Raw genomic sequence first — 23,117 nt, 5'->3', positions numbered from 1 at the left:
ACAGTTGGAAATATTAGTGTAAAATTGCGCGGGGTGGTAACACCCGAAGCATAGGCTCTGCATCTCGGGGCCGCTGTCTGTGAACACTTTAGCAGTGGTTTGATGGTCCTAGGCCCTATTGTCTGGGAGTTATTGAACTTTGAAAGCGTTCGCCGGCTGCATTTTTTACCAAACGGAAGCTTAAAGTCAAAGTTGGAAATATTTGTGTAAAATCACGCGGGGTAGTAACGCCCGAAGCATAGGCTCTCCGTCTCTGGGCCGCTGTCTGTGAACACTTTAGCAGTGGTTTGATGGTCCTACGCCCTATTGTCTGGGAGCTCTTGAACTTTGAAAGCGTATGCTTGACAGTATAATTTCAAGAATATCCAGTCTATGCAAAAGCCAACCAACCGGATTCCTCTTCCTTCAACAAAAGTCCACGTGCGTAATCCACCTCCTTTGCCTCCTGAAACGTAGATGGGATATGAGCCAAATAACAAGGCGTGTGTAAACAGCAAACGGCTCTAATCTTGTAGGCAGGAGACTGGAACTTTATTCAACAAAACGGTTTGAGGTCAGAACTAACATTGAGTAACTGACTGTGGATCAGCTGGCGCTGCACAGTCGGGGTAGCGTTCGCGGAAGTCTCGCGTTGTTAAGATTTTCTCTTTTTTTTTGCGTGAGAATTAAAAATATCAGCCCAGACGGGTGGAGTGGCACCGAAGAACAGCCCTTAGGCTGAGCCCGACTTTGATTCCGGAGAGCATCAGCTAATTAAAAATGACGAGTGAGTATCGACATATTTGTGAACTGTTGTTTATACTGTACATATTGCATGTGCTTATCGATTGGATACTTAATCAGCAATCTATCGGCTGCATTTTCAGTGTCAGTGGTTGTCGTTAGCTATCTAATGTTAGCTACTAGGCCTGGAAGTATTTTTATATTGTTTTGGTCATCCTAAGAACGTGTACAAACCGGTATGCATAAGTAGCATGTTCAGGGCTGTATTCAGAACCGAAATCTGGATTAAATGATTTTTAAAAAAAATATCCGATCGATTTCCCAGAAACCTTTATTTTCGTCCGGTCGCAAGTGCTTGCTAGCCAGAATAGCTAAACAACGGTCAGGTAACAGCGAACACTTTTATTGTCGTCTTTTTTGTGTAACGCTAATTGTCTACATGCGGATTGCAGTTATGTGGCTATTGATGTAATGTGTATCACTAGCACATAAACGTACAATAGTGAATGTGAATTTTTAACATGTTTTATAACGCTAATGTTTCCGTCAAACATCGGGAGTGTTGTTCTGAGGACGCGTTATGTTGCATTGGCCTTCCGTAACGCCTGTTCTGGCTTTGACTGACGCAGACAAACAATGTGTGTAGCCTTTTATTTCATTTTAATGCGTATATAACTACACACACACGTTAGAATTATCTTCCATTACAGTTTTTATAAAAGCAAATTACGGGAATGATTATTGTTTCAAATGTCATAGCTAGTAGGCTACTTGCAGTAGCAATTCGCTCTGGAGCGCCCCCGTGCCACGTTGCGCAGACCAAGTTAGCTGTGAAAGAATTCTACATTCCTAAAATAGCGGAAAAACAAACCAGATTTGGCAACAGTATTTGGACTCCAAACTGGCATAATTTTAACAATATTTAAACCAAACTATGAGGCATGTCTTTGTACTTCAAGTGATTGCCCCGAAGTTATGTATTTATTAGTTGTTTTCTTATTTACTTTCTTCCCAGGGGGAAACCAGCGCGAACTGGCCCGTCAGAAAAACGCAAAAAAGCAGACCGACGGTTCCAAGGGGAAAAGGAATGAAGATGGACTATCCGCAGCTGCGCGAAAGCAGAGGTAAACAAACTGTTTGCAGCGAACAGATACAGAACACAAGAAAAAAAAGAACAAGGGAAATGGCTGTAGGTTGGACGCAACAAAAATTTATGTAACGGCCTTGAAAATGACGTCTGCTTGTACATCACCATCAGTGCACACTCTTTATTCTTAGAGCACATTATCAAACAAAAAGTACAAGCTGCGTTGTACTTCTACATGTATTTCAACATTCTTCAAATTGTTACGAAAGGTTAAAATACGATCCAATTTATAATATAATTCGTATTATGTATATGTATATGTCCAATTACGGTTACTTTCTTGGTATTATGTAACAAAGAAATGCCCTACTTTTATTGAAATATGACCTTTGCATTAACTTTTGTAAACGTGTGAATGCCTGAAACTGGTTTTTATTCACACAAGTTTTTCTGTTGTATTCCAGGGATGCAGAGATAATGCAACAGAAGCAGAAAAAAGCCAACGAGAAAGGAGAACCTAAATCCAAATAACCCTGGGGAAGATGGCGCACGGACATTACGGTTCTTTTTTTTTCTTTCTTTCTTTTTTAAATCACTCAACATTATTCTTGATGTTAGGAGGATGGATCTTTCTTTTTTGGCCTAGACTCCAGAATTTAGATCATTTATCTGCCTGTACTCTTTCCTATGTTAGGGGGGGAGGGGTTATGTAGCTTTGGAAGGTGTATTTGTAAGTTGAGGTTTTGAATTGTACTTCAGGTGCTGATCTAGCTCTTACTCTGGAAATAGCTTCTCTCCTCTGAGCAATGCTTACTGTGTAAAGATCAAGGGAGCAAAGGCATGGCTGTCGAGCTTGGATCTACATAACCATCTTGTATTTTTGTATCAAACTGTTTTCCCCCCGTGACTTGAAATAATTTAAATAAAACGTAGCTTTATAGTTTGTGTTTATTATTTGATCTTCTGTGGTGTGGTGGTTGTCCCCTGGCCTAAACCCCAACAAAAGCAAGCCAAGGGTGACTGTGGCGTATAGGAAGTGGATGCATGTTTACATCTTCCTCTGGCTGGAACAGGGAAGTGGGCTCACAAGGGACAAACATAGTCAAGTAAGAATGTTTTAGACCATACAAATCTGGCTTAGACTAAAATAGAAAGTAAAATGCATGTTTACAAAGAGTCAAATACATTTATTACAATTTAATCTTGAGGTTTTAGGAGGAATTTGGGTTGTATATACAGCTTATAGTTTGAAATACAATCGGCAGTAAACCCTTTGAATTAACTCTGAGGGTTCGATGTGTATGTACAGGGGGACGATCCACAAAATACAAAACACGTGTTAACCGCTCTCTAAACAAGTTCAGGAGGTCTTATGGAAATGGTATTGAATCCCAAGTGGAAAACGACTGCTACAGCCTTTGGTGAGGCACTGACTGCGATACTTGGCTGTAGGAGAAGTAATGTCACCAATATAAAGAAAGGCGATATGCTACACAGGTAAATAATGTTAAACAGCTTGTTTTGTGATGATTCAGTTATTTCACACACTGATTTGACTGATGACGGACCTGATTCATAATTATTGAAAAGTGTTGCTGCTCTTGGATGCCAGCGATTTGCTTAGTGTCCTCAGCATGGCTCATTTTGCATCTTGCTCTGGTATTCTCCAACAGGAAAGCTATTTTTAAAACAAGGACTCCGAAGCATTAGTGAGATCTGTATTTTTCAAAAGTAATACAAAAATGATTGACATTTGTACAACTGGTTTTGCCGCAACAAGAATCTTCAATGCAAAACTAAATTGTACAACATACCTGTACACAATATAGTTATAACAACAAATTTAATAAATACAGTTCTGCATTATCCCCGTGGAGCCCGATTCTTGTGTTCAAACATTTGGTGGCATCTTAGTTACAGTATTTACTGTAGTCCAGTGCTTCAGTGTTTTTGATTTTACAGACATTTTCTTAACAAAAAAATAAAAACAGATAAGCGTACCTTTTTGTGTTGTCCTCGGAAAAAGTCTGGCAGTAAGGAAACCGCCAAGTTAACGAAATCTCTTAATTCAAAAGCATGCTCCAGGTGTACTTAAAAGAAATACAAAACATTTTAAAACTCCTAGAAATCAGATTTCCAGAAAGGAAGTGCACCGTGTGAAAACCACTGTAATAAAAGTACACCTTTAGCATCGTGTGGAAACTGCTGGAATACAAGTACACCTTTAGCATGGTCGCACCGTGTGGAAACTGCTGGAATACAAGTACACCTTTAGCATCGTGTGGAAACTGCTGGAATACAGTCTGAAGGGTTACCGGCTCCTCCAGCTGGCAGACGCACTCAGGCTACACTCCACAGCAGCTACTGAGCGCTTTCTTCTTCTCGTTGGTCAAACTCAGCCTTGTTCGCGGATCCGACATCCGTCTCAGCTTTGCGTGCTTCTTCACTTCCCTTTGTGGGGTGAGAGAAAGAACACGTGAATAAAACACGATGACAGAACTCAAAACATCAACTCTGTTCACCTGCAGAATATTAACGATGGTCTTCACTAGGTTCTGCGATCAGCAAAGGGGGTTCACCGTGCAAGATGGAGCACTGCTTCGACCACGTTGGTTCCCTCTTTGGCGCTGGTCTCACAGAACAGGGCGTTATACGTCTGTGGCGGAAAGAGCGTGTCGTAGACCATTAGTCACCCGTTTCCCCGCATACGAGTACTACTTCCTGTTTACACAGAGGACAAAGGAAGTCCCACCTTGGCTAGCTTCTCCCCGTCAGCGGCGCTCACGCAGCCCCCCTCCGGCAGCGCCGCCCGCAGGTCCGCCTTGTTCCCGATCAGGCAGGTGGGGAGGCGCTCGTCCGTGGAGTCCTGGGAAGAACAGGGGTGAGCTTTTGACTGAACTGGTGCTTCTTCTTCACGTGATAGAAAATGTGGTAATTATCTGTGATGTCACCTCATTCGACACCCAGAGCTGTGTTCTCACACTGTAAACAAACAACGGAAGGGCAACTCCACGATGACTAAGGATATGTAAACTCGGAGTTGTTTTGAAAGCCAGGTTTATCTGAAAGTCTATCTGAATGCGTCATTTATTTATGAAATGTAAAATATACTATCTGGAAATATACACAATATAGTCTTGAGACCATTAACAAACTATATGTATACCTGAATGTGGTTCATCCACTCTCGCACGCTGAGGAAGCTTGTCTCCGAAGTGACGTCGTACAGCAGTATAACTCCGTGCGCTCTGCGGAAGTAGGACCTGGCAAGGCTCCGGAACCTTCCGACAGGAGAACAAACACAGAGAGAGGACTTTCCATTGCTGGAGCGACAGAGCCAATTTCAATCTGACAGGCTCTTATTACACAAGCTAGTCTGTCTGTTAACAGCAGTCTGTAATGTGGAGTCCCTGAGAATGACTCTTGCTGAAAGTACCTCTCTTGTCCAGCAGTGTCCCAGATCTGCAGATGAGTCTTTTCTCCATCCACCAGCATCCTTTTGATTTGGAAATCCACACCTAAACCACACAGGAGAAATTTCTCAGTGCAGTTCAGTTTAAAATAAGTGGTATCTTGCTTTGGGAAAGCTCCTGAAACATGCCGTTTATTTGGTAGCATTAACACCTGGCGGCGGTATCTTTCCCTTACCCAGCGTCGACTGCATGTCTCCCTTGAACTCGTTTGAGCTCAGCCTGAGCAGGAAACTGGACTTCCCCGAACCCGCGTCTCCCGCCAGGACAAGCCTGTACATGGGGGAGGGCTCTTCAGAGATTGGAGTGTCTACATCCACATGCTGTAGGCGCAAAAGAACACATATTCATGTCAGACCTGAAAGAGTCATAACTCTGACTGCCGTTTGGTGCTGTAGTGTCACTACATCACCTGAGCTACAGTTTCTGAAATTGTCCCACCTCAACTTCCAAAATGTTTGAAAAACGAACGTGAGTTCTGCCAAATAATAAGCATAAGAAAGGCCGTTCATTTTTGTTTGGTCAATTATTTGTGTGGGTGTGATCTTGGGTAGAATTCTCTAACTTACAGGTGAAGCTGTGGGTGTGATCACAGACAGGCTTCCCTACCTTACAGGTGAAGCTGTGGGCGTGGTCACAGATGGGCTTCCCTACCTTACAGGTGAAGCTGTGGGCGTGGTCACAAACAGGCTTCCCTACCTTACAGCTGAACCTGTCACAGACAGGCTTCTCTACCTTACAGGTGAAGCTACGGGTGTGGTCACAGACAGGCTTCCCTACCTTAGACGTGAAGGCTGAGAGTCGCCTGCGAATGGAAGAAGCCACGGAGCTGGTCTTGCTGGGCGCCATGGAAACCGAGTCCTCCGCCTTCAGATCGGACATCTGGCACAGGGACAAAGGGGGATCGCGCTGTCAAAATGATAGACATCTCAAACCAGGATCGAACCGACAGAAAACCGACAGTGAACCGAGGCCGGCCTGACCTCGATGTCGGAGGGCGTGTAGGAGCAGCTGCGGTGCACCGTCTCCACGGAGTCCTGGGTGTTGTCGCTGTCGTACTCGCTGCTCGAGCCGTCCGCCATGCCCAGCCTCGGCGACGGTCTGCCGTCCAGGTACCGCTCTGCCCAGCTGGTGACGTGGGAGTACTGGCCGCCAGTCGAGTCGACAGACATGGCCTCGTCCTCGCTGGCAATACTTCAGAGAGCGGGGCAGTGCCGCATTACGGTCAGGAAACTCTGCTAATTTCTCAGGCTTGCAGGTCTGAATCCCTGCTGGGGACCTACTGTTGTACCCTTGAGCAAGCTACTCAATCTGAATTTCTACAGTAAAATATTTATTTCTGTCACAGAATGTATAAATGCAAGCTGTATACATTTTCTCTCTGGATAAAGACATGTTCTAAACACAATGCAAGGGATCCCCAATTTTATCTGAAATGGGCCAGTGTGCAGGTTTTTGTTTTAGACTAGCACTATGGCACCTGATTCAGCTAATTAACCAATCATGGTCTTCAATCAAGACCTTGATAAGTAGAATCAGGCATCTTAGTGCTGGGCTATAACAAAAGCCTGCACCCACACTGGCCCTTTTCAGATACGACTGGACACCCCTGATATAATGTAGCATAAAGGCAAAGTTCCACAGTCTTCAGATAAATATGCTGAAGTCAGATGGCCAACGATGGCGTAAGTTCACCTCTGAGAGGTCCTCACCTGCAGTTGCGGGTGCTCTGCGGAACGGACCGGAGCTTCCTGGTTGGGGTCTCATCTTTGGGCGAGAGCTGGAGAGAGAGGGGCAGGCCGTCAGAAGCTGAACATCCCAGAACGGGAGAAACGGACGGCGGCGGGTCACCTTCCCAGAGGTCGCCGCTGGCAACGTACCCTCCTCTTGGCGGTGGCCGCGTTCATGGCCAGCGCTGACCGCAGCCCGTCGTTGCTGTCGTACAGCTTCCTGTTCACTTCCCTGAAAGGCAGGAGATGGGCAGGCAGGTAGTTACACAGATCTGACTGGGTAACACCTTACAATATGGTCACATAAACTGGCATTAACTATTGTAGTTTTTAACATGAATCAATGATGTACAAATACATCAACAAAGCTGTATAGTTGAACTGTTCAGTAGTTAGTAGTTAACTACACTTGTTAATGCCAAACCATGTGACCTTATTTTAAAGTGTTACCGCTCACTGATACCGGACTGAAGAGCCTTATTTCTTGGGACAAAATGGGAAGAAATAACAGGTATTGTCATTTAGTGCACAAAGAATGTCTCCCGTTATACTTGCATTTTATACCCCAACCCTATTCCTAGACATCTACTCTCCTGTACGTTTGCACTTCAACCCTACATTGGCACACCTGATTCTTCTAATTAGCTACTCAATGAATGATGTGTGCTTTGTTAAAGTTGGAGTGAGAACCTGCAGGATGGTAGATCTCCAGGAACAGGGATGGGCAGCCCTGTTCTAAGGGAACATCCTGTTAACTTAACGTGTTGTTGACTCACTGGAGGATTCCGATGTGGCTGGAGTAGGACTGGCATTCCGCAAGCATCTTTTTCAAGTCGCTGTTCTCCCTAGAACAGGAAAGAAACAGGTAAAAACCTGCTGTAGAGTTCTGTTTCAGACTCTTCCTGGGTTCTCTGTCTCAGGCTCTTCCTGTGGAGCCTCAGACTCTCTCTGTGGAGCCTCAGGCCCTTCCTGGGTTCTCTGTCTCAGGCCCTTCCTGTGGAGCCTCAGGCCCTTCCTGGGTTCTCTGTCTCAGGCCCTTCCTGTGGAGCCTCAGACTCTCTCTGTGGAGCCTCAGGCCCTTCCTGGGTTCTCTGTCTCAGGCCCTTCCTGTGGAGCCTCAGGCCCTTCCTGGGTTATTTGTCTCAGGCCCTTCCTGTGGAGCCTCAGGCCCTTCCTGGGTTCTCTGTCTCAGGCCCTTCCTGCGCAGCCTCAGGCCGCGCGCGGACCCTCACCTCTCGTGCTGCAGGCGCTCGTCGGCGTACTCGTTCTTCAGCTGGTCCAGCTCCGCCTGCAGGATGGAGACGCTGGTCTGCGCGCCGAGGAGGGAGCTCCGCAGCGCCTCGTTCTCCTGGGGAGAGGAGCGCGGAGGTGAGCGGCGTCTACCAGCAGGGGGTGGCGGCGGGTCTGTCGGTGCGACTGAGACCCGGACCGTGAGAGACACTGCGTGTGTGCGTGTGTCTATTGCCTGTGTGCATGCATGCATATGGGCTCATGTGTGAGACTAGGTTAGTGGACACTAGTGGAGCACTTGCTTGCTCGCCTGTCAGTGTCCGTGTAGCTGTCTGTGAGCTCGCGGGTAAGTATGTTTCGATCCAGTACCTGCCCTGTCTCGCGGATCTGCTTCCTCAGCTGCCGGACGTCCACTCTGGGACTGCCAAACTGTGATTCCTCCTGGTGCTGAAACACACAGTAATGACACACTGCACTGTGGAACTACCAGGAGGGCACTAGACGCAGTTCATACAAGGATAACAGAAATCACAGAACTGAAATCTCCCTGGAGTGAGAAACTGTCGTAGTTAAAGCATCTTGGGTCTGAAGGGCGCTTAAGAGGAGAAACATCACACAGCATTTAGATTTTATAGCCTTTACCCATAAGAAGGGTTATCTAACAGTGGATGTGTAATATGTTTAAATGTGTTGATCATTTCCCCGTTGACCTGATCTCAGGCTTTTTTAGCCTCACAGCCTGTGCTCTCTAACCCAGCTCAGTGCCTATAGTCACAAGCCCTCATCTAACCTTTAACAAAGATGACACAATCAGTATCACCAAATCTATTGAAATGCATTCAGGACATGGGGCGGCAGTGTAGTATAATGTAAGGAACTGGTCTTGCAGGTCTCAGGTTCGATATATGTGTTTCAGTATGTATATCCAGCTATATAACTGGATGGAATGTAAATGCTATGTAAAAAGTTGTGTAAGTCGCTCTGGATAAGAGCGTCTGCTAAATGCCCATACTATAATGTAGGACATAATAAATGGCACATGATAAAAACCTGACAGACCAAAGTAGAACTGGACTCAGTACCAGTACCAGGCAGCAGTCCACTGCACACCCACTTTAGTTATACCTGGAAAACGAGTGTTCCACACAAACCTTCCCATTGCTTGTGATCACAGTGCTTCTTAAAGGAAAGCTGCTGCCTCTGACCAGCACAGAAACCAAACACCCACCTACACTCCACTCCTGCCCCCTGCCCCCTGCCCCCCCAATCCTCTGTTCCCCACCCCGCTTAACAGTCAGCCTGAAAGAGCCCCATTGTGCCCTTCCTCCCTCCCTCCCTCCCACCTTCATGAGTCTCTGCACAGTGGCCCGCAGGTCTGCCACCTCCCCCTCGTGCCTGGTCTGCATCTCACTCATGGCCGCTTCCATCCTCTGCTGCTCCTGTTGGGGGGGGGGGGGGTGTTGGGGGGGTACCCAAGTATCATTTACACAGCGCTGACGTGGGCCTGTCCCCACAGTGTCTTCCCGCACTGCCATAATGCAGCTGAACCACACGCAGCCGTGCATAAACTAGCCTGCAGCGCGGGGTGTAGGGAACAACAGTTCCTTATGCTACCAGCACATAGCATTGCAGGGAGTGCCTGGGAAAACCTTTTTTCTCCCTACTAAAACAGGCCTATTAAAAACAGCCCTTTTCATTTGCTTATTTTATTGCATTCTTTCTGTGAAAAAATCTACTTGGCGCTCATATAAAGCAAACACCCCACCTGCTGTCTCATAACATTGCTTAAGGTATTTAAAATCACAGCCTTAGACTCCATTCGCTATCTCAAGTGAGGACTTTCAAACTTTCAAAAGGGCTTCTAAATTGTTTTTTTAATGCATTAGTGTAACTGTAATACATTATTATTAACAGGTTAGTATGTATTACTAACCTGTTTTCTTGGGCACCCAAACTCCACACTGCACCCTCCCCACCTCTTACCTCCGCTCTCACCCTCTTCTCCATCTGAAGCAGCTGCTCCTGCAGGTCCTCCTCCAGCTCCGTCAGCTGACGAGAAGTCATCTCCTCCACCCTGTCCACACGCAAGTGTACGCGCGCGCGCGCGCACACACACACACACACACACACACACACACACGCGATGTCAGGTCTTTCACATGCAGACCTCACCAAAAGCAATGCCGCAGCTGAAGACCAGACCGTGTGTGTTTTTTCCCTGCGCTCCACCTGTGCTGGCACATGATTCACATACTCTCTCTCTCAGTTCTCTGCTTCTGCCCTGATATCAGTGACTCTTTTCCTCTCCTGTGCTAATCCGCCCTGTCAACGTCAGGTGACCACACTTGAGCCAGCCTCCAGAGACAAGGTCCTGGGATATACAGTCAATGCAATGCCAACAGAATGATATTGCGCTAACTGCTAATATTCACATAACAAATAACATTTACACGCCTCACAATTACACCAAATCGTAACATTTCCACCTGAGAGACCTTAAAGAAATCTGAGATATTATCAAATACATACATTCACCTAGAGTCCACCTTGAAGGATTGTCAATATGAATGAGGGTAAACAGGCCAAATGACCCTGTCCATTTTAAAACTTCCTAGTTCCTCATTCAGACAATGTCATCACTGAAGCAGGAACACTGACTTTGTGGTGATGTTCTCCAAATGGGTTCCCCTTGCCTGTGCGACCAATAGCAGGGAGCCAAGGTATGTAGTTGACTTGAAAAAACCTCAGCACTGCACATAAAAATATATAGCCTACTTGACATGTTTGCAAACTATTCAAATTAACCACAGACAAGAATCATAGTGCACTGTACTCTGTGGTAGGCCTATTCATTCACAAGGTGGCACAATGACTTCACGATACCGTGCACCTGCCAAGTGAAATTCACAGGCAGGCCTTAGTCATCAACTTCCACCCCACTCGTCCACTGCTCCTGGCCAGTACGTTTACATGCCGGGTCTGAGGCCGGCTGGCGTTCTCACCTTCTCAGGCTGGTCTCCAGCTGCTGGCTCTCAGAGACCTGGTCCTTGCAGTCCTTCACCAGCGTCTTTATCACAGTCTCACACTGACGCAGGAGGGCAATGTCAGACGTCGAGTGGATTTGCTGGTAGAGCTCGGCCAGTTGCTCCCTGGCACTGGGGAGAAGACAAAAATCTGTGATGTCCATATGTTGTCACGGTGACCAGAGTACCATCAACCACCACCACGTAATAAATATGTGTGACATAAGCCATCTTATGTAAGACACCACCTCCTAATAGCTCCAAAATGGCAGGAATGATTGCATAATTAGAAAGACAAAAACTGTCTTTCAATATTTTTAGTGTCATTATTTATTTAAACTGTATAGCCAACTCTTTTATATGGAAGGAGTAAATCTGGTAGACTTACACTGTTGGGATAGTGTTAGTTGGGGATTTGTGGTTATGCAATCAGAATCAACAAACAAACAAAAAAAAGCCACTTCGGCCAATTAAAGTGTAAAAAGGGCAAAATTTATATATTTAGCAAGATTAATTACTGGAATTGTAAAACACAAACACATATGTATGACTGCTATCTTCCATACAGTTTTCCTTATGGCTATGCTTACTGAGAGCCTAGTTAACTAAACTAGTTGGTAAGTGTTAGCATGTTTTTTATAATAGTTTTATATAATAGCATCAGTACAGTATGATACAATACAATACAGTCTGAGCTTGCTTGGGAGAACACCTGAGCCTAGATACGCTGAACAGTGTATTATCAAATATTCTTTAAATTGTATGGATTCCAAGTATCCAACCTGGCTAAGGTTAGCTACATAACTATAGCCTATTCTAGTTGTACTTTCCAATATAAGACAACATACCTGTTTTAAAATAGGCTATGCATTAACATAAGATGATACTATGGCATTTGTATCTAGTTACCTCCAAAAGACAAGATATTTATCCGCCTAACTGAGTGATTCTCAAACAGTGGGTCAAACATTCTGGTTTTCATTCCAACCGTTATTGCAGGGGTGTTCCAATCCATTACCTTCGTTTTAGTTTTCTGACAACTCTATAAATTATACTGCTTCACACCTGTGCTTAAGCACAGTAAAATATTTAGAATACACTTGCGATCTGCGGCTGGTGCTTCTACAAATGTCAGACCAAGATATGACCAAATTAAACAATTAAGAGCAGAAGTCGGCACAAAATCCTGAAACGTTGACACAAAATCACGAAACGGCCCTTGTTGTGCACGCCTGCGAATTGTAACAAGCTAGTAATTTATTTAATTAGCCACATTTAATGCCAGTTGGCCATATTAGCTAATGCCATGTCAGAAATGGCTATGATGAATAAATATCCCATATTCACACCCAAAGAGATTTATCCATCAGATCAACTCACATGTCGCAATGTGCTCTATGATAAATGATTCCTGTAGAAATCGGTTAACATCAACGTTCATTTTTAATTGATCAATTAACTTCATAGACTAGTGGCTGAAATCAGACGGGTTCTAAGTTAAGTCCTGAAAGAGTGGACAATTGGTCACAGAAACTAAACCATCTGGACAATGAAAAGTTAAAAAATGATCAGCTAGACCAGCAATGTGTTAAAATAAGTTTAGGAGGAAAATACAGTAGAACTTAAACGCATGTGTGTTTTTATCAACCTAAATTGATCTAGTCACCAGGGCCGAATTTAGGAAGTAGCTAGCCCAATGTATAGGCAATGTATTTCCACTGTAAGACATTGTCTTTGTGACAGTGTCTCTGTAAGCGCAACATAAATAAAATTGAACTGAACTGAATTGAACTTACCCTCCCAAATAACTCGTATCGCCTTCCATTGTGTCCTCAAATTCGTCCCAAGCGCTTCTTCCATGTTGCACTTCTCCAAGTGCAGTAAAGTCCAGCGTTTCAGAAACCTCGTTGAACCGGGCCAAAAAATCGCCGAAGTCGACATATCCAACTCTTTCTATGTCAAACTTATTGAACAAAGTCTTGACCTCGGTATTGGGGACGTTTAGCTCTCGACAAACTACGGTAAAATCTTCATACTCAATTTTACCCGATTTATTTACGTCGCACGCTGAAAACAGTCTTTGAAGATCGGGTCTATCCATGCCAATTTACTGAGAATTCAACGGAATAAGCGGTCCCATGTAACGTCATCGAAGTTTCAGAAGTTTAGAAAATGCGCCTAGCCAAAGAGCGACAAAATACAACATATAGCCTAATTAGCTAGCTTTGTAACTTTTTATCCCAATGTAGGCTACGACAAGTGCTACTTGCGGTCTCCTGACGTCACACATCTTCATTCAACAGTCTAAGTAACTCGAATATTAAAAACATTAATTGCCGTAACAGAATCAAGTATCGCGTACAAGTAGCCTAGCCATTTAAAAAGGAAGAGAAGAAGACGTAAAATTCGGCTGCTAGTGCTACTGTCTCCACTGAATGTACCTTGAATCGGAGTAGGTTACACACTTTCCCAGAAATGAGTGTAATGACTGAGCACTGGTACGAATATACACTCACCACCTTGACATAAGCTAAGGTGTGTCCGTGCATTTATTTTTCACCCGTCACATTAAAGATAGGGAGATGAAAATGAACCCTTAGCTAATATTGTGCAACCGGGTTTTTCATCCATTATAAAAAACACCAGCCTACCATGCACCGTTTTTTGTATAGCCCACGGCTATCTCACTCACAGCCACATGTTATGTTCAGAAGTGCTGAATTTGTACAAGGTAGCCCAAAACATAAAGCATGGTGTGAAATAACATGAAAGCAAATTTAAAGCGGTGGGCATTGGGGCAATCTGAAAGCCCGCAATGTTCTGGCCACGTCTCTCAGACACCTGTCGCAGGTTTCCATAGAGACAGGACTCTAGAGACAGGGAAAATACTACCCCCGGCTTTGGTTCCTTGTTGCGTTGGTAACTCGATCAAGGCACTTCACACATCTCTCTAGGCCGGAGGAATGTTGGGTGGGATTTGGGAAGGTACAATATAACCCGGATGTGGTGAGGAAAAAAAATCCTCGGTAGGCTCTGCTAGTCTATTTCCCTTTTAGGTGTGGTCCACAGAGCTTATCAGAAACAGAAACTGCCCATTTGGGTTCGAGCGACATCGAACTCCACCCTACTTCTCAGGCATTTCAAACCCAGCATATGTGTTACATATGCGGGTAGCATTGCCAAAATTAATATACATATCTATAACTGATGAGAATATTGAACGCAAAACCATTCCAACAGCCACAAAACACATACATCTGAGCCACATCATAAACCCTATTAAACTGACTGACATGTTGCTCACCAGTCGGCACCCTGAGCCGACCAGAGGAGGATGGGTTTCCCCCTTGAGCCTGGTTCTTCTGAGGTTTCTTCCCATCTGCCACAGGGAGTTTTTCCTTGCCACTGTTGCCTTAGGCTTGCTCCTGTGGGGGTTTAGGTCAGGGTTGTCTGTAAAGCATATTGTGATAACTGCTGTAAAATACGCTATACAAATAAAATTTGATTGACTGATTGATACACCCCACAAGCAGATAACCCCAACAAGCGACTCTCCCAATGCAGTATGACGTCGACACTGTAAGAACGAGCTCTGCCTAAAATTAAATGTTTTCAATACACCGTTCACCTTTGCAGTAGATGGCAGCAAAATACAACTGTTGCTCATCCAAACAAAATAAAATGGGATAGGTTATGGTTAAGGTGACATCCATTCAGTTTTATGGCCTTGCGCTGGTTAAGTAGCCAGCCGTTTATCAGACGCACAGGTAGTCTTCCACACCGATTGTAGGCTACTCATATTTACATTATATTTAACATTTACATTTAACAATTACATTTAACATTTATATATAATATAGATATACTATTTTCAATCGTGTAATCACAAGGCTTCAATCCCAATCTGCCGTTGACATCCTACAGAATCATACACAGTCACCAAAGCATGAAATACTGAATGAATAGCGAATGAATGCCTATGCCTTTTTGAAATCTTAAATAAAAGAATGAAATATACATAAGGCAATGGGCCCATATATTTAGGAGGAGGGAACCAAATACTTTTCTATCAAAATGAAAAACGAGAGATAAGCAATTGTTTGACGCAAGCGCACGTTATCATCCTGTCTGCTTCACAACATGAAACATCACAACCACGGACATTTTTCTCTATTTATTTCTGTTCTGTGGTTTGTGTGCCACGCTTGAAATCTGTTATCGCCTGTACCGCCCTGCATTACCCGACAATGGACAGTTGGTCGCTCTGCTTCTGAATAAAATGAAATAGAACTTCTTTTGATATTCTGAGGAATTTGGCATTTATTCAGCAGTTTTCTAAAGCTGATTGACGTTTATGTTGTAAAAGCTTGCAAAAAGCCAAAAGCAAATGCTAATGGAATTAAACAAAAGCAATGTTAGTGCTCCTCAAGCCTAAGCGATTTATCCATTTTAGCCACTTGGTGGCAGTGAATTTCTCAAACTTTGTTGGACAGTTGAAAATTGCCAGTGTTACATTTCTGGAACACATCAGAAACTACATGTTTTTGGCCACAAATGCAAGAACTGCCTTTCTCCATGATGTTAAAGTCCGAAACTGTAATCATAGGCATTCAGGTTGGCTACATCGAGCTGGCTGTAAGTAAGGTGGATTTATTTAGTCCATGAAATTAGGAGATCAAAGGAGGTATCAGCTCAGACCTACTGAATTGACTGCCAGCTCACCCCATTGCATCTCAGAGCATCTGAGGGACTGCAGCTCCTCACAGGACGTTCTGTTCAAAGCTCTGGAGACCAGGTGTCTTTTTATGCAGGAACCTTAGTGAGGATCAATCAATCAATCAATTAATTAAAATGTATTTATATTACGCATTTCACAAACAATTGTCACAATAGGCTTCACAGACAACCCTGGCATAAACCCCCCACAGGAGCAAGGCCAAGGCAACAGTGGCAAGGAAAAACTCACTGGTAACAGATAACAGATAAGGAAGAACCTTGGAAGGAACCAGACTCATGGGGAGAACTCATCCTCCTCTGGTCGGCTCAGGGTGTAGGTTTAAATGACAAATACAGTCAGAATGACAGATGTGATCAGGGAGACTAGAAAGAAGCAGAGAAAACGCACCTTTGGAAATCCATTTGGCTGCCAGGGTGGCCATACATGCCATACATCCCCCTATACATGAGGCATTTACAGAACTCCACGTGCTTTCAAGGTCCAGAAGTTTCAGCTGTGAATGCCACATTTTAAGAGCATGTAAGGGTGAAACTATTTGTGATTCCAATTTGTTTTGGATTTGGAGATAGTTTAGGAATATTGTGATTGAGGAAAAAAAAACACAATCGTCTGCCAACTAGCATTGTCTCTAACTCCAGCCCCGAAGGGACCTTGTATCTGCTGTTTTTTTTTTGTTGCTGTTGTTGTTTCTTTCTTTTCTATCATCAGCCAATTTTTACAGTGAAAATAAGGTGTGTGGACCACTTAGCCAATCAGTGAATTAAAATACACAGAGCTGAAACACACTGAAAAGCAGCAGACTGCAGCCCTGAGGGATCAGGGTTTGAGATCCCTGGTCAAGAGACAGGATCTGGCATCAGGACTACTGTACCTGGCAACACTTGAGAAAATTGAAAATGTACCTGTTCATTCACCAATTTGTCACACTTATGTGTCCACAAAGAGTAAAGTCACACTTTAAATTAAAGGCTGGTCTATATGTCTATATGTTGGTCCATATTGTACACTGATTATGTAATCATTCAAATATTTAAGAACGGTTTTGATGGATCTTTCCATTACAGTCCCATCTCAGCTGACTCAGTATTGGAACAGGGTTTGCTCTGAATTTTAAAAGGAGCCCTATGTCTCTAATCTGTAATTACTTTCCCCCTTTCTGCCATAACTGCAAACCAAAAAATAAAAATTAGTTTGGCATTTAATTGAGTTTATTTTATTTTTAGCGAAGAGGCAGTGTCCTGTCACAAGATGCACAACAAGAGAGGAAACATGACCTGACTTTAACTGAGTTGAGCCTGAACCCAGCAAGAAAAGCATTTTCAGTGTGTGGTGATGTGTTTATGGGGAATATGAAATTGCCTTTGTTCCTGCTCATTAATCTGGAGCTGACATGAGACAAGCTGCTTGTGTAGGTAGTAAATGGGGTAGGATGAAATTCATTAGAAATAAAGGAACGGTGAGTCAGGAAAGGCCTGTCGTAACACAATTAGGAACGCCTGATAATGAAGGCTGCACTGCTTGTGCAAGTTTATTTAAAAAATGGTGCCAGAGCAGCTAAAATACATCAGCATCTTCAGATCTCTCCTCTTCTCTCTCATTTACTAGTAGAAATTGTTACAGATGTGCCGCATGTTTTGACTCTGATGGACATCTCTGAGCAGAAGGCCATGCCTGAGCCACTCAACTGTTCTCATAGCTGCTAATGGTGCCTAAATGCTCGCTTACCCAGAGTGCCATACTGGTGTCATGAAAAGTTCACATAATCCAAATGTCATCCAGGCCCAAAATTGCAGTCTGAGAGCCAGCCCTAATGTTTTGGTGGCCCTAAACAAGAATGTTGTTGTGGCTCCAAGTGTTCCAGCATAAATCACACCCACCACTTGACTTGTGTGGCAAGGGGGTGGTTGTGGCCCTAAATGACTGCATAGAGTGCATAGGCCAGCGATCGGCTCAACGCACACTCATGTATTTACAGTGATTTAACATGTCTCTCCCATCACTGAGGTTCATATGGTTAGCTTAAAAGAAAACCAAATATCATATAACAGGTAAGGAACTTATACCATGACTTTAACTCCCATTAATAAAACAGGCATTTATTAATATGGTAAGATGGTAATCTTTAAGGCCAAATGGCAGGACACTTATGCCTGCTAATAATTCATGGGGCCATTCTGCAGGACCCACGAACATGAGTTTTTCCATACGCTACGTGGTTTCCAGGAGACCTCCTTTTTAAAGCTCCAGATTTTGTTTTAATCGGACTTTCATACGTTTCTAGCACTTTATATGCTCTCCCTTTCCAGGCCAGCAGCTCATTTGATAATCAAATCTCCGCTGCTCCCTCCCAGCCTTCAGAAGGGCCTCCAGCCGCATATGAACAATAAAAGGGCTGTAATCTCCTTCTTTCGGCTATGCAAACACCACAGGTTTGCGTGGCAGCGGTCCAATGAATATTCATGAGGCCGCGAATTCTCCGCCTTGAAAACGCGTCTGAAAAGCTGAGCTCGGCGAGTGCAAGCCAAACATCGGCGCTTCAGCCAGAAAAAAGGGTCCAAAACAAATATGCGTCAAAACACGTATTCTTTTATTTATTTTATTTAAAAAATAAAATAAAGTGCTTTTTGTATTTACAGTATAATAATAATAATAATAATAATAATAATAAAAAAAACAACAGTAACAATAGCCATATATCATACAAAATAAAATACAGTTCACAAAAGATTTGTACAACGACAGGTCCATTTACAAAACACCTTCTCACAAGCTTACAAGACGATTAAGGATTTAACAGCCGAGCCTGGGCGAATGAGCCTGGGTGAATGAGGTGGGCTATTCAAAATGGAGTGCGTACGCAAGCGGTCCCAAGTTCCTGGTAACCCCCAGATCTCTGTTCCAACACACAGTCTCATTTCAGAACCACTGTACTGAGGTCAGCCAGCAGAACACTTACTGTACATGTTTGCGTCCTCCCCTGCTGACTGTAAGGTAGTTTATCCCATGAAACACTCCCAAATATGATAAAACAGTGGCTCCCAATCCTCTCCTCGAGTGCCCCCAGCCAGATCCAGGTATTTGATGTGTTCCACCTTAAGCATACCTGATGTAACTAATCAAGCCCTTGATTAGTTGTACAGTATCAGGTGCGCTTGAAATGGAACACATCAAAAATCTGGATCCAGTTTGGGGTCCCAGAGAAGAGGATTGGGAGCCACTGTGATAAAAGATTAGCCACAGCTATGACACAGTCAAAATAATATACGGCCATTTTGGATATTTTGATTCTACTCCCTGTTGTCATCAGAAGACAGCGAGAGGCTGTCACCTGTGCATAGCTGTTCACTCTCCTGTCATCGTGATTTCTTGTAAATCACAGCTACATTCCCCAATGAAGTCCAGAAAGCTGCCTGTTCAGTTGCAGTTATAACCATCATATACATACATGTACTCATATTTTGGCTTACTGCATTACATTTCTATTAAAAAAAAAAAACAAAACAGCAAGCATTGTTGTCACAATTGAAATGTCAAAACAATTATCCTTTTTTGGCATGACTTTGAATTTTGTGTATCCCATATTGAGCTGCGCAGGCAAGAGTGAGTAGTACATCGCTGGAAAGGTCACCAGATAGCATGGTTTACTGTTATTACTGTTATCAGTGTGTTATTGTATTGACTGTTTTTCAATTTATGTATTACTAAGGACAATGACTGAAGACAAACCAATTTTTCAACAATCATAATCTGCATGTCATGTTTAAAATGGAGTCATAATGCTCTATGGAGCTGGCCTGAATGGTGATATTGAGCATGCCCGGTTATGCACTGAATGCTAGCTGGCCACATTTGGGATGTGCATGAGGTCACTGCTCTGTGGCACAAAGGTGATTGACTGATGATATCACAAGGCCAGGAGTGGTCCGATTGCCCCAGCAGCACAGCACTGTTTCACAATATTAAGCTTGAAGGCATCTCAGAAAACATAACTTCCATAACTTGCTACAGAGTTGACGACAATTAGCCCCACTTTAAACTAAGGCTTGTACAGTATCCTGTGCAAAAAACAACAAAATTAAAGCAGCACTGTGTAGCATCTAGTTCTATTTATACAAAGACACATCTGAAAAAAGCTTCCCTCAAATACAATACAAACACACATATATATACACATATCCACTGTGACTGTTTGCACGCAGTCTGCCTTTTTTGAAGGTACTTTGTCAAAACTTGTGAAATGTACTCCCATGTACAAATTTCGATACACCGAAACAGAATTAAATATGACAAAAAATATTTTAATTACAGATTCATTTTTGGAATACTCTTAATCAATTTACCAATACATTCCACAACACATGGGTTGCAAGTTTTAAATAGCATTAACGTGTAGTTTATAATTTTGCCACTGTAAGATTTAATAACATCCATCTTTGGAAAATGAGATTGGCTGGTTAGGAAGTCTCAGTATAACTTAACATGGTTCGGTTTAGAAAAGTAATGTCGCGTTTTAAAATGGTTGAAATGGCAGTGTGTTAAATAGGTGACGTCTGACTATCCAAACTATTTTATTTCAAAATATTGTGACGACCGGATCCATTCTCATTTTTTTTGTCATTAATTTCAACGTGTGCCCAAAATCCACTTCCCTTTCGAGGTTCCAAAACGTCCTGTGGGCTGGTCCAACCTGGAAGGTAACGGTTAGCGCAGCGGCGGGACGCCGGTCGCGTTGGTGCCGTTCGGTCTAAGGTAGTGCTGTACCCCTGCCACTGCCCCAGAGGTGTGAGCCATGGAGAGAGATTTCACATTCTCAGAGCGGCTACATGGACAAAACCAGCTTTAAATTAACGCCAAAACAAAAACAGTCCAGTCAAACCCAGAGAAAACAGAAAGAGGGCTCATTTTAGAGAAATAATTATCATGACAAGGAATGTCACAACGAAAAACTGAAAAAAAAGATAAAAAATAAAAGCAAATGAACTTTTAAATAAAGAGACTAAATCCAAGTGGTTGCTAGTTTCTGGCACAGGGTGCATTAGTGGCGGTGTTTTTTTTTTTGTTTTTTTTTTTTAGGAATGTAGGAGAACGGGGACCCTGCTGTTGGCTGAGTCTGTCATGTCGTGGTGAGCTTGCGGGGACCACACTCAAGTCCTCCCGGTTTGGGAAAGCGCTCAACGTCCTCTCCCGCTCACGCTTCCCGATTCTACGAATACTCCCATGTACAGTAGCAAGGCCAAAGCAACATCCGAGGAGACACTACTCTACTGGTCCGAGCGTTCCCACCGGAACGGCGGAAGGTCAGTTAGTTGCGCGCGTCAGGTGCGTTTAATGCCTCTGGGGTTTAATACTGAACAGCTGTGTGCACACTCTCAGGCCCCCGTTTACCAGGCTAGCCGCGACGAGCGCGATGTTCGGGGGCTGGGTTTTGCATAATGCGCGTGTACGTACGCGCTCTACGGGTAACACCCAATATGCAGTTTGGTACTAGACCGCGCGGGCGTGTTCAAACGCTGGCCGCATCTTTTCCATCTTTCTCTTCTGCGAAGTCCTTTTCTTTTTTTCCCTCGCGGGGACTCTCTCCAGCCTCGTTTTCATTCGCTTTGCTCTCTGGCTATAATGTTTGGCTCCCGCTATCCGCCTTTGTACTAAAGGCGCAGCACAATAACTGGCAGCTTCTTTTCGCTGGCTGCAGTTCCAGCAAACTAGACGCATCACCTTCACCTCCTGGCGTAATGCCGCTTGGTTGGCTTATCGGATCAGCTTACCGCTGCCGGTCGTCCACTGGTCGTGCGTTTGTCCCGCCTCTCTTCACAACCTGCCTCCGTTTACGCTCTTCTCGGGTAATGCGGACGCAGGAGGTGAAGGTGGAATGATGGGGAGACCGTGACTCTGAAATGGGGGACGGCGACACTGGAGAGGATGAGTCGTCGTTTTTTTTTTGTTTTTTTTTTTTGGTGCAGGCCACACCCACAACGGGAACCAAAGAAGTGTGACCCCTCAACACCATAACAACGAATCACCCTCGTCCCTCCCCTGCCGTGCCATCGAGCATGCTCAGAAAAAGGGGCGTGGCTTTGGATGTGAAACAGGAAGTGCTCCTGCGGTGACGTGGAATGGAAATGAAGCGCAAGCAAAATGAAAGGTACCCCTCGCAATGTAGCCCGGAGGTTTCAGGGTCCGTTTGTCTGAATTCAGTGGCCTCCATTTCCCAGCGGTCACCCGAGAGCCCGCCCCCCTTCTTACGCCCGCCCCCCCGCCCCGCCCCGCCTGGCTACGCCCACCTCACACGATGGAGTCCTTGATCTCGGAGCCCAGGCGGACCCGCGGTCGGGGGCAGGTGGGCGAGATCTCCACGCGGCTCTCCTTCAGGTTGAGCGGCCGCTTCTCGGACTCGGAGAAGCTCTTGCTGAGGTCGGGTGAGGACTCGTGGGTGGGGCTGCTGCTGATGTAGTTATCGTTGAGCGTCTGGTAGCCCTTGTGGTCGGAGGCGGAGGGCGGCACCGTGTTGCCGTTGAGCGGCAGGCTCTCCACCGGCTTCCCCGCCAGCCGCGGCTTCTTCTGCTGCATGTTGGGGCACTCGCTCTCCTTCAGCATGGACTTCATGCGGTCCCGGTTCCGGTAGACCACGAACAGGGAGAAGACCACCAGCGAGAAGCCCAGCAGGGCGCACACCACAATCAGCTCGTTCCAGTAGGTCTTGGTGTTGACCTGCAGCGAGCGCGTCTCCCCGGGCAACGCGATGGAGTCCTCGTGGTGGAGCCACGGCGTCCGCGAGCGCCCCGTCAGGGTGGTGGTCTCCGAGCGAGGCTCCGCCCTCACGCAGTAGTTGGCCAGGAGCTGCCGGAAGCCCTCCTCCACGGACCAGCACTCGTAGGACTCCTCCCGCTCGGCCTGCGCCACCACCACCAGGCCCCCCTCGGGGCTGGCGTACAGGAAGCGGCCGGCGCTCTCGCTGTACTCCCACTTCCTCTCCGCCAGGTTGGAGCGCAGCTCGCACCGCAGCACACTGAAGGAGTTGGCAGGTACGGTGATAACCTTGCAGGGAGTCCAGCCTGTACCGAGAGAGCAACACTGTCAATGGAAGGGGATGACTCTAATACAGAAAGATCTTCCTGT

At 44.9% G+C, this 23,117-nt stretch overlaps 3 protein-coding genes across 8 annotated transcripts in view; 1 reads left to right on the top strand and 2 right to left on the bottom strand.

The window, feature by feature from the left end:
- The first annotated feature begins 606 nt into the window (after positions 1–606).
- On the top strand, positions 607–2,750 carry si:ch211-39k3.2 (uncharacterized protein LOC100149345 homolog). Its single transcript, XM_035396801.1, has 3 exons — positions 607–766; positions 1,739–1,847; positions 2,275–2,750. The coding sequence occupies exons 1-3, from the start codon at positions 760–762 to the stop codon at positions 2,339–2,341; spliced, it is 183 nt and encodes a 60-aa protein (XP_035252692.1). The 5' UTR covers positions 607–759; the 3' UTR covers positions 2,342–2,750.
- Positions 2,459–13,925, bottom strand: zgc:162879 (ras and EF-hand domain-containing protein). 2 transcript variants are annotated; one of them, XM_035396799.1, is made up of 17 exons: positions 13,060–13,925; positions 11,243–11,395; positions 10,224–10,314; positions 9,584–9,679; positions 8,610–8,687; positions 8,243–8,358; positions 7,787–7,855; positions 7,161–7,242; positions 6,993–7,060; positions 6,264–6,474; positions 6,061–6,162; positions 5,459–5,603; positions 5,247–5,328; positions 4,977–5,091; positions 4,563–4,676; positions 4,390–4,466; positions 2,459–4,261 (listed from the first exon to the last, which is right to left on the bottom strand). In XM_035396799.1, exons 1-17 carry the CDS (start codon positions 13,362–13,364, stop codon positions 4,156–4,158), a joined length of 2,010 nt encoding a protein of 669 aa, XP_035252690.1. In that variant the 5' UTR covers positions 13,365–13,925; the 3' UTR covers positions 2,459–4,155. The 2 variants fall into 2 exon arrangements, with proteins under 2 accessions (XP_035252690.1, XP_035252691.1); XM_035396800.1 differs by lacking the exon at positions 13,060–13,925 and adding an exon at positions 12,173–12,269 and having other exon boundaries at positions 11,243–11,414.
- A 5,364-nt stretch (positions 13,926–19,289) lies between these two features.
- sema4ba (sema domain, immunoglobulin domain (Ig), transmembrane domain (TM) and short cytoplasmic domain, (semaphorin) 4Ba) overlaps positions 19,290–23,117 on the bottom strand; it is a 68,933-nt gene continuing 65,105 nt past the window's right edge. For all 5 annotated transcript variants that reach the window (XM_035395895.1, XM_035395899.1, XM_035395898.1 and 2 more), the window contains one exon: positions 19,290–23,053. In XM_035395895.1, coding sequence (XP_035251786.1) covers positions 22,284–23,053 — 770 coding nt within the window. In that variant the 3' untranslated portion in view covers positions 19,290–22,283. The remainder of the gene's footprint in view (positions 23,054–23,117) is intronic.

The sequence above is a fragment of the Anguilla anguilla genome, chromosome 16 (genome assembly GCF_013347855.1).
Source record: "Anguilla anguilla isolate fAngAng1 chromosome 16, fAngAng1.pri, whole genome shotgun sequence".
In the NCBI taxonomy this organism is placed as follows: domain Eukaryota; kingdom Metazoa; phylum Chordata; class Actinopteri; order Anguilliformes; family Anguillidae; genus Anguilla; species Anguilla anguilla.
The sequence above is the reverse complement of the archived record's forward strand: the minus strand, read 5'-3'. Positions and strand labels throughout refer to the sequence as shown.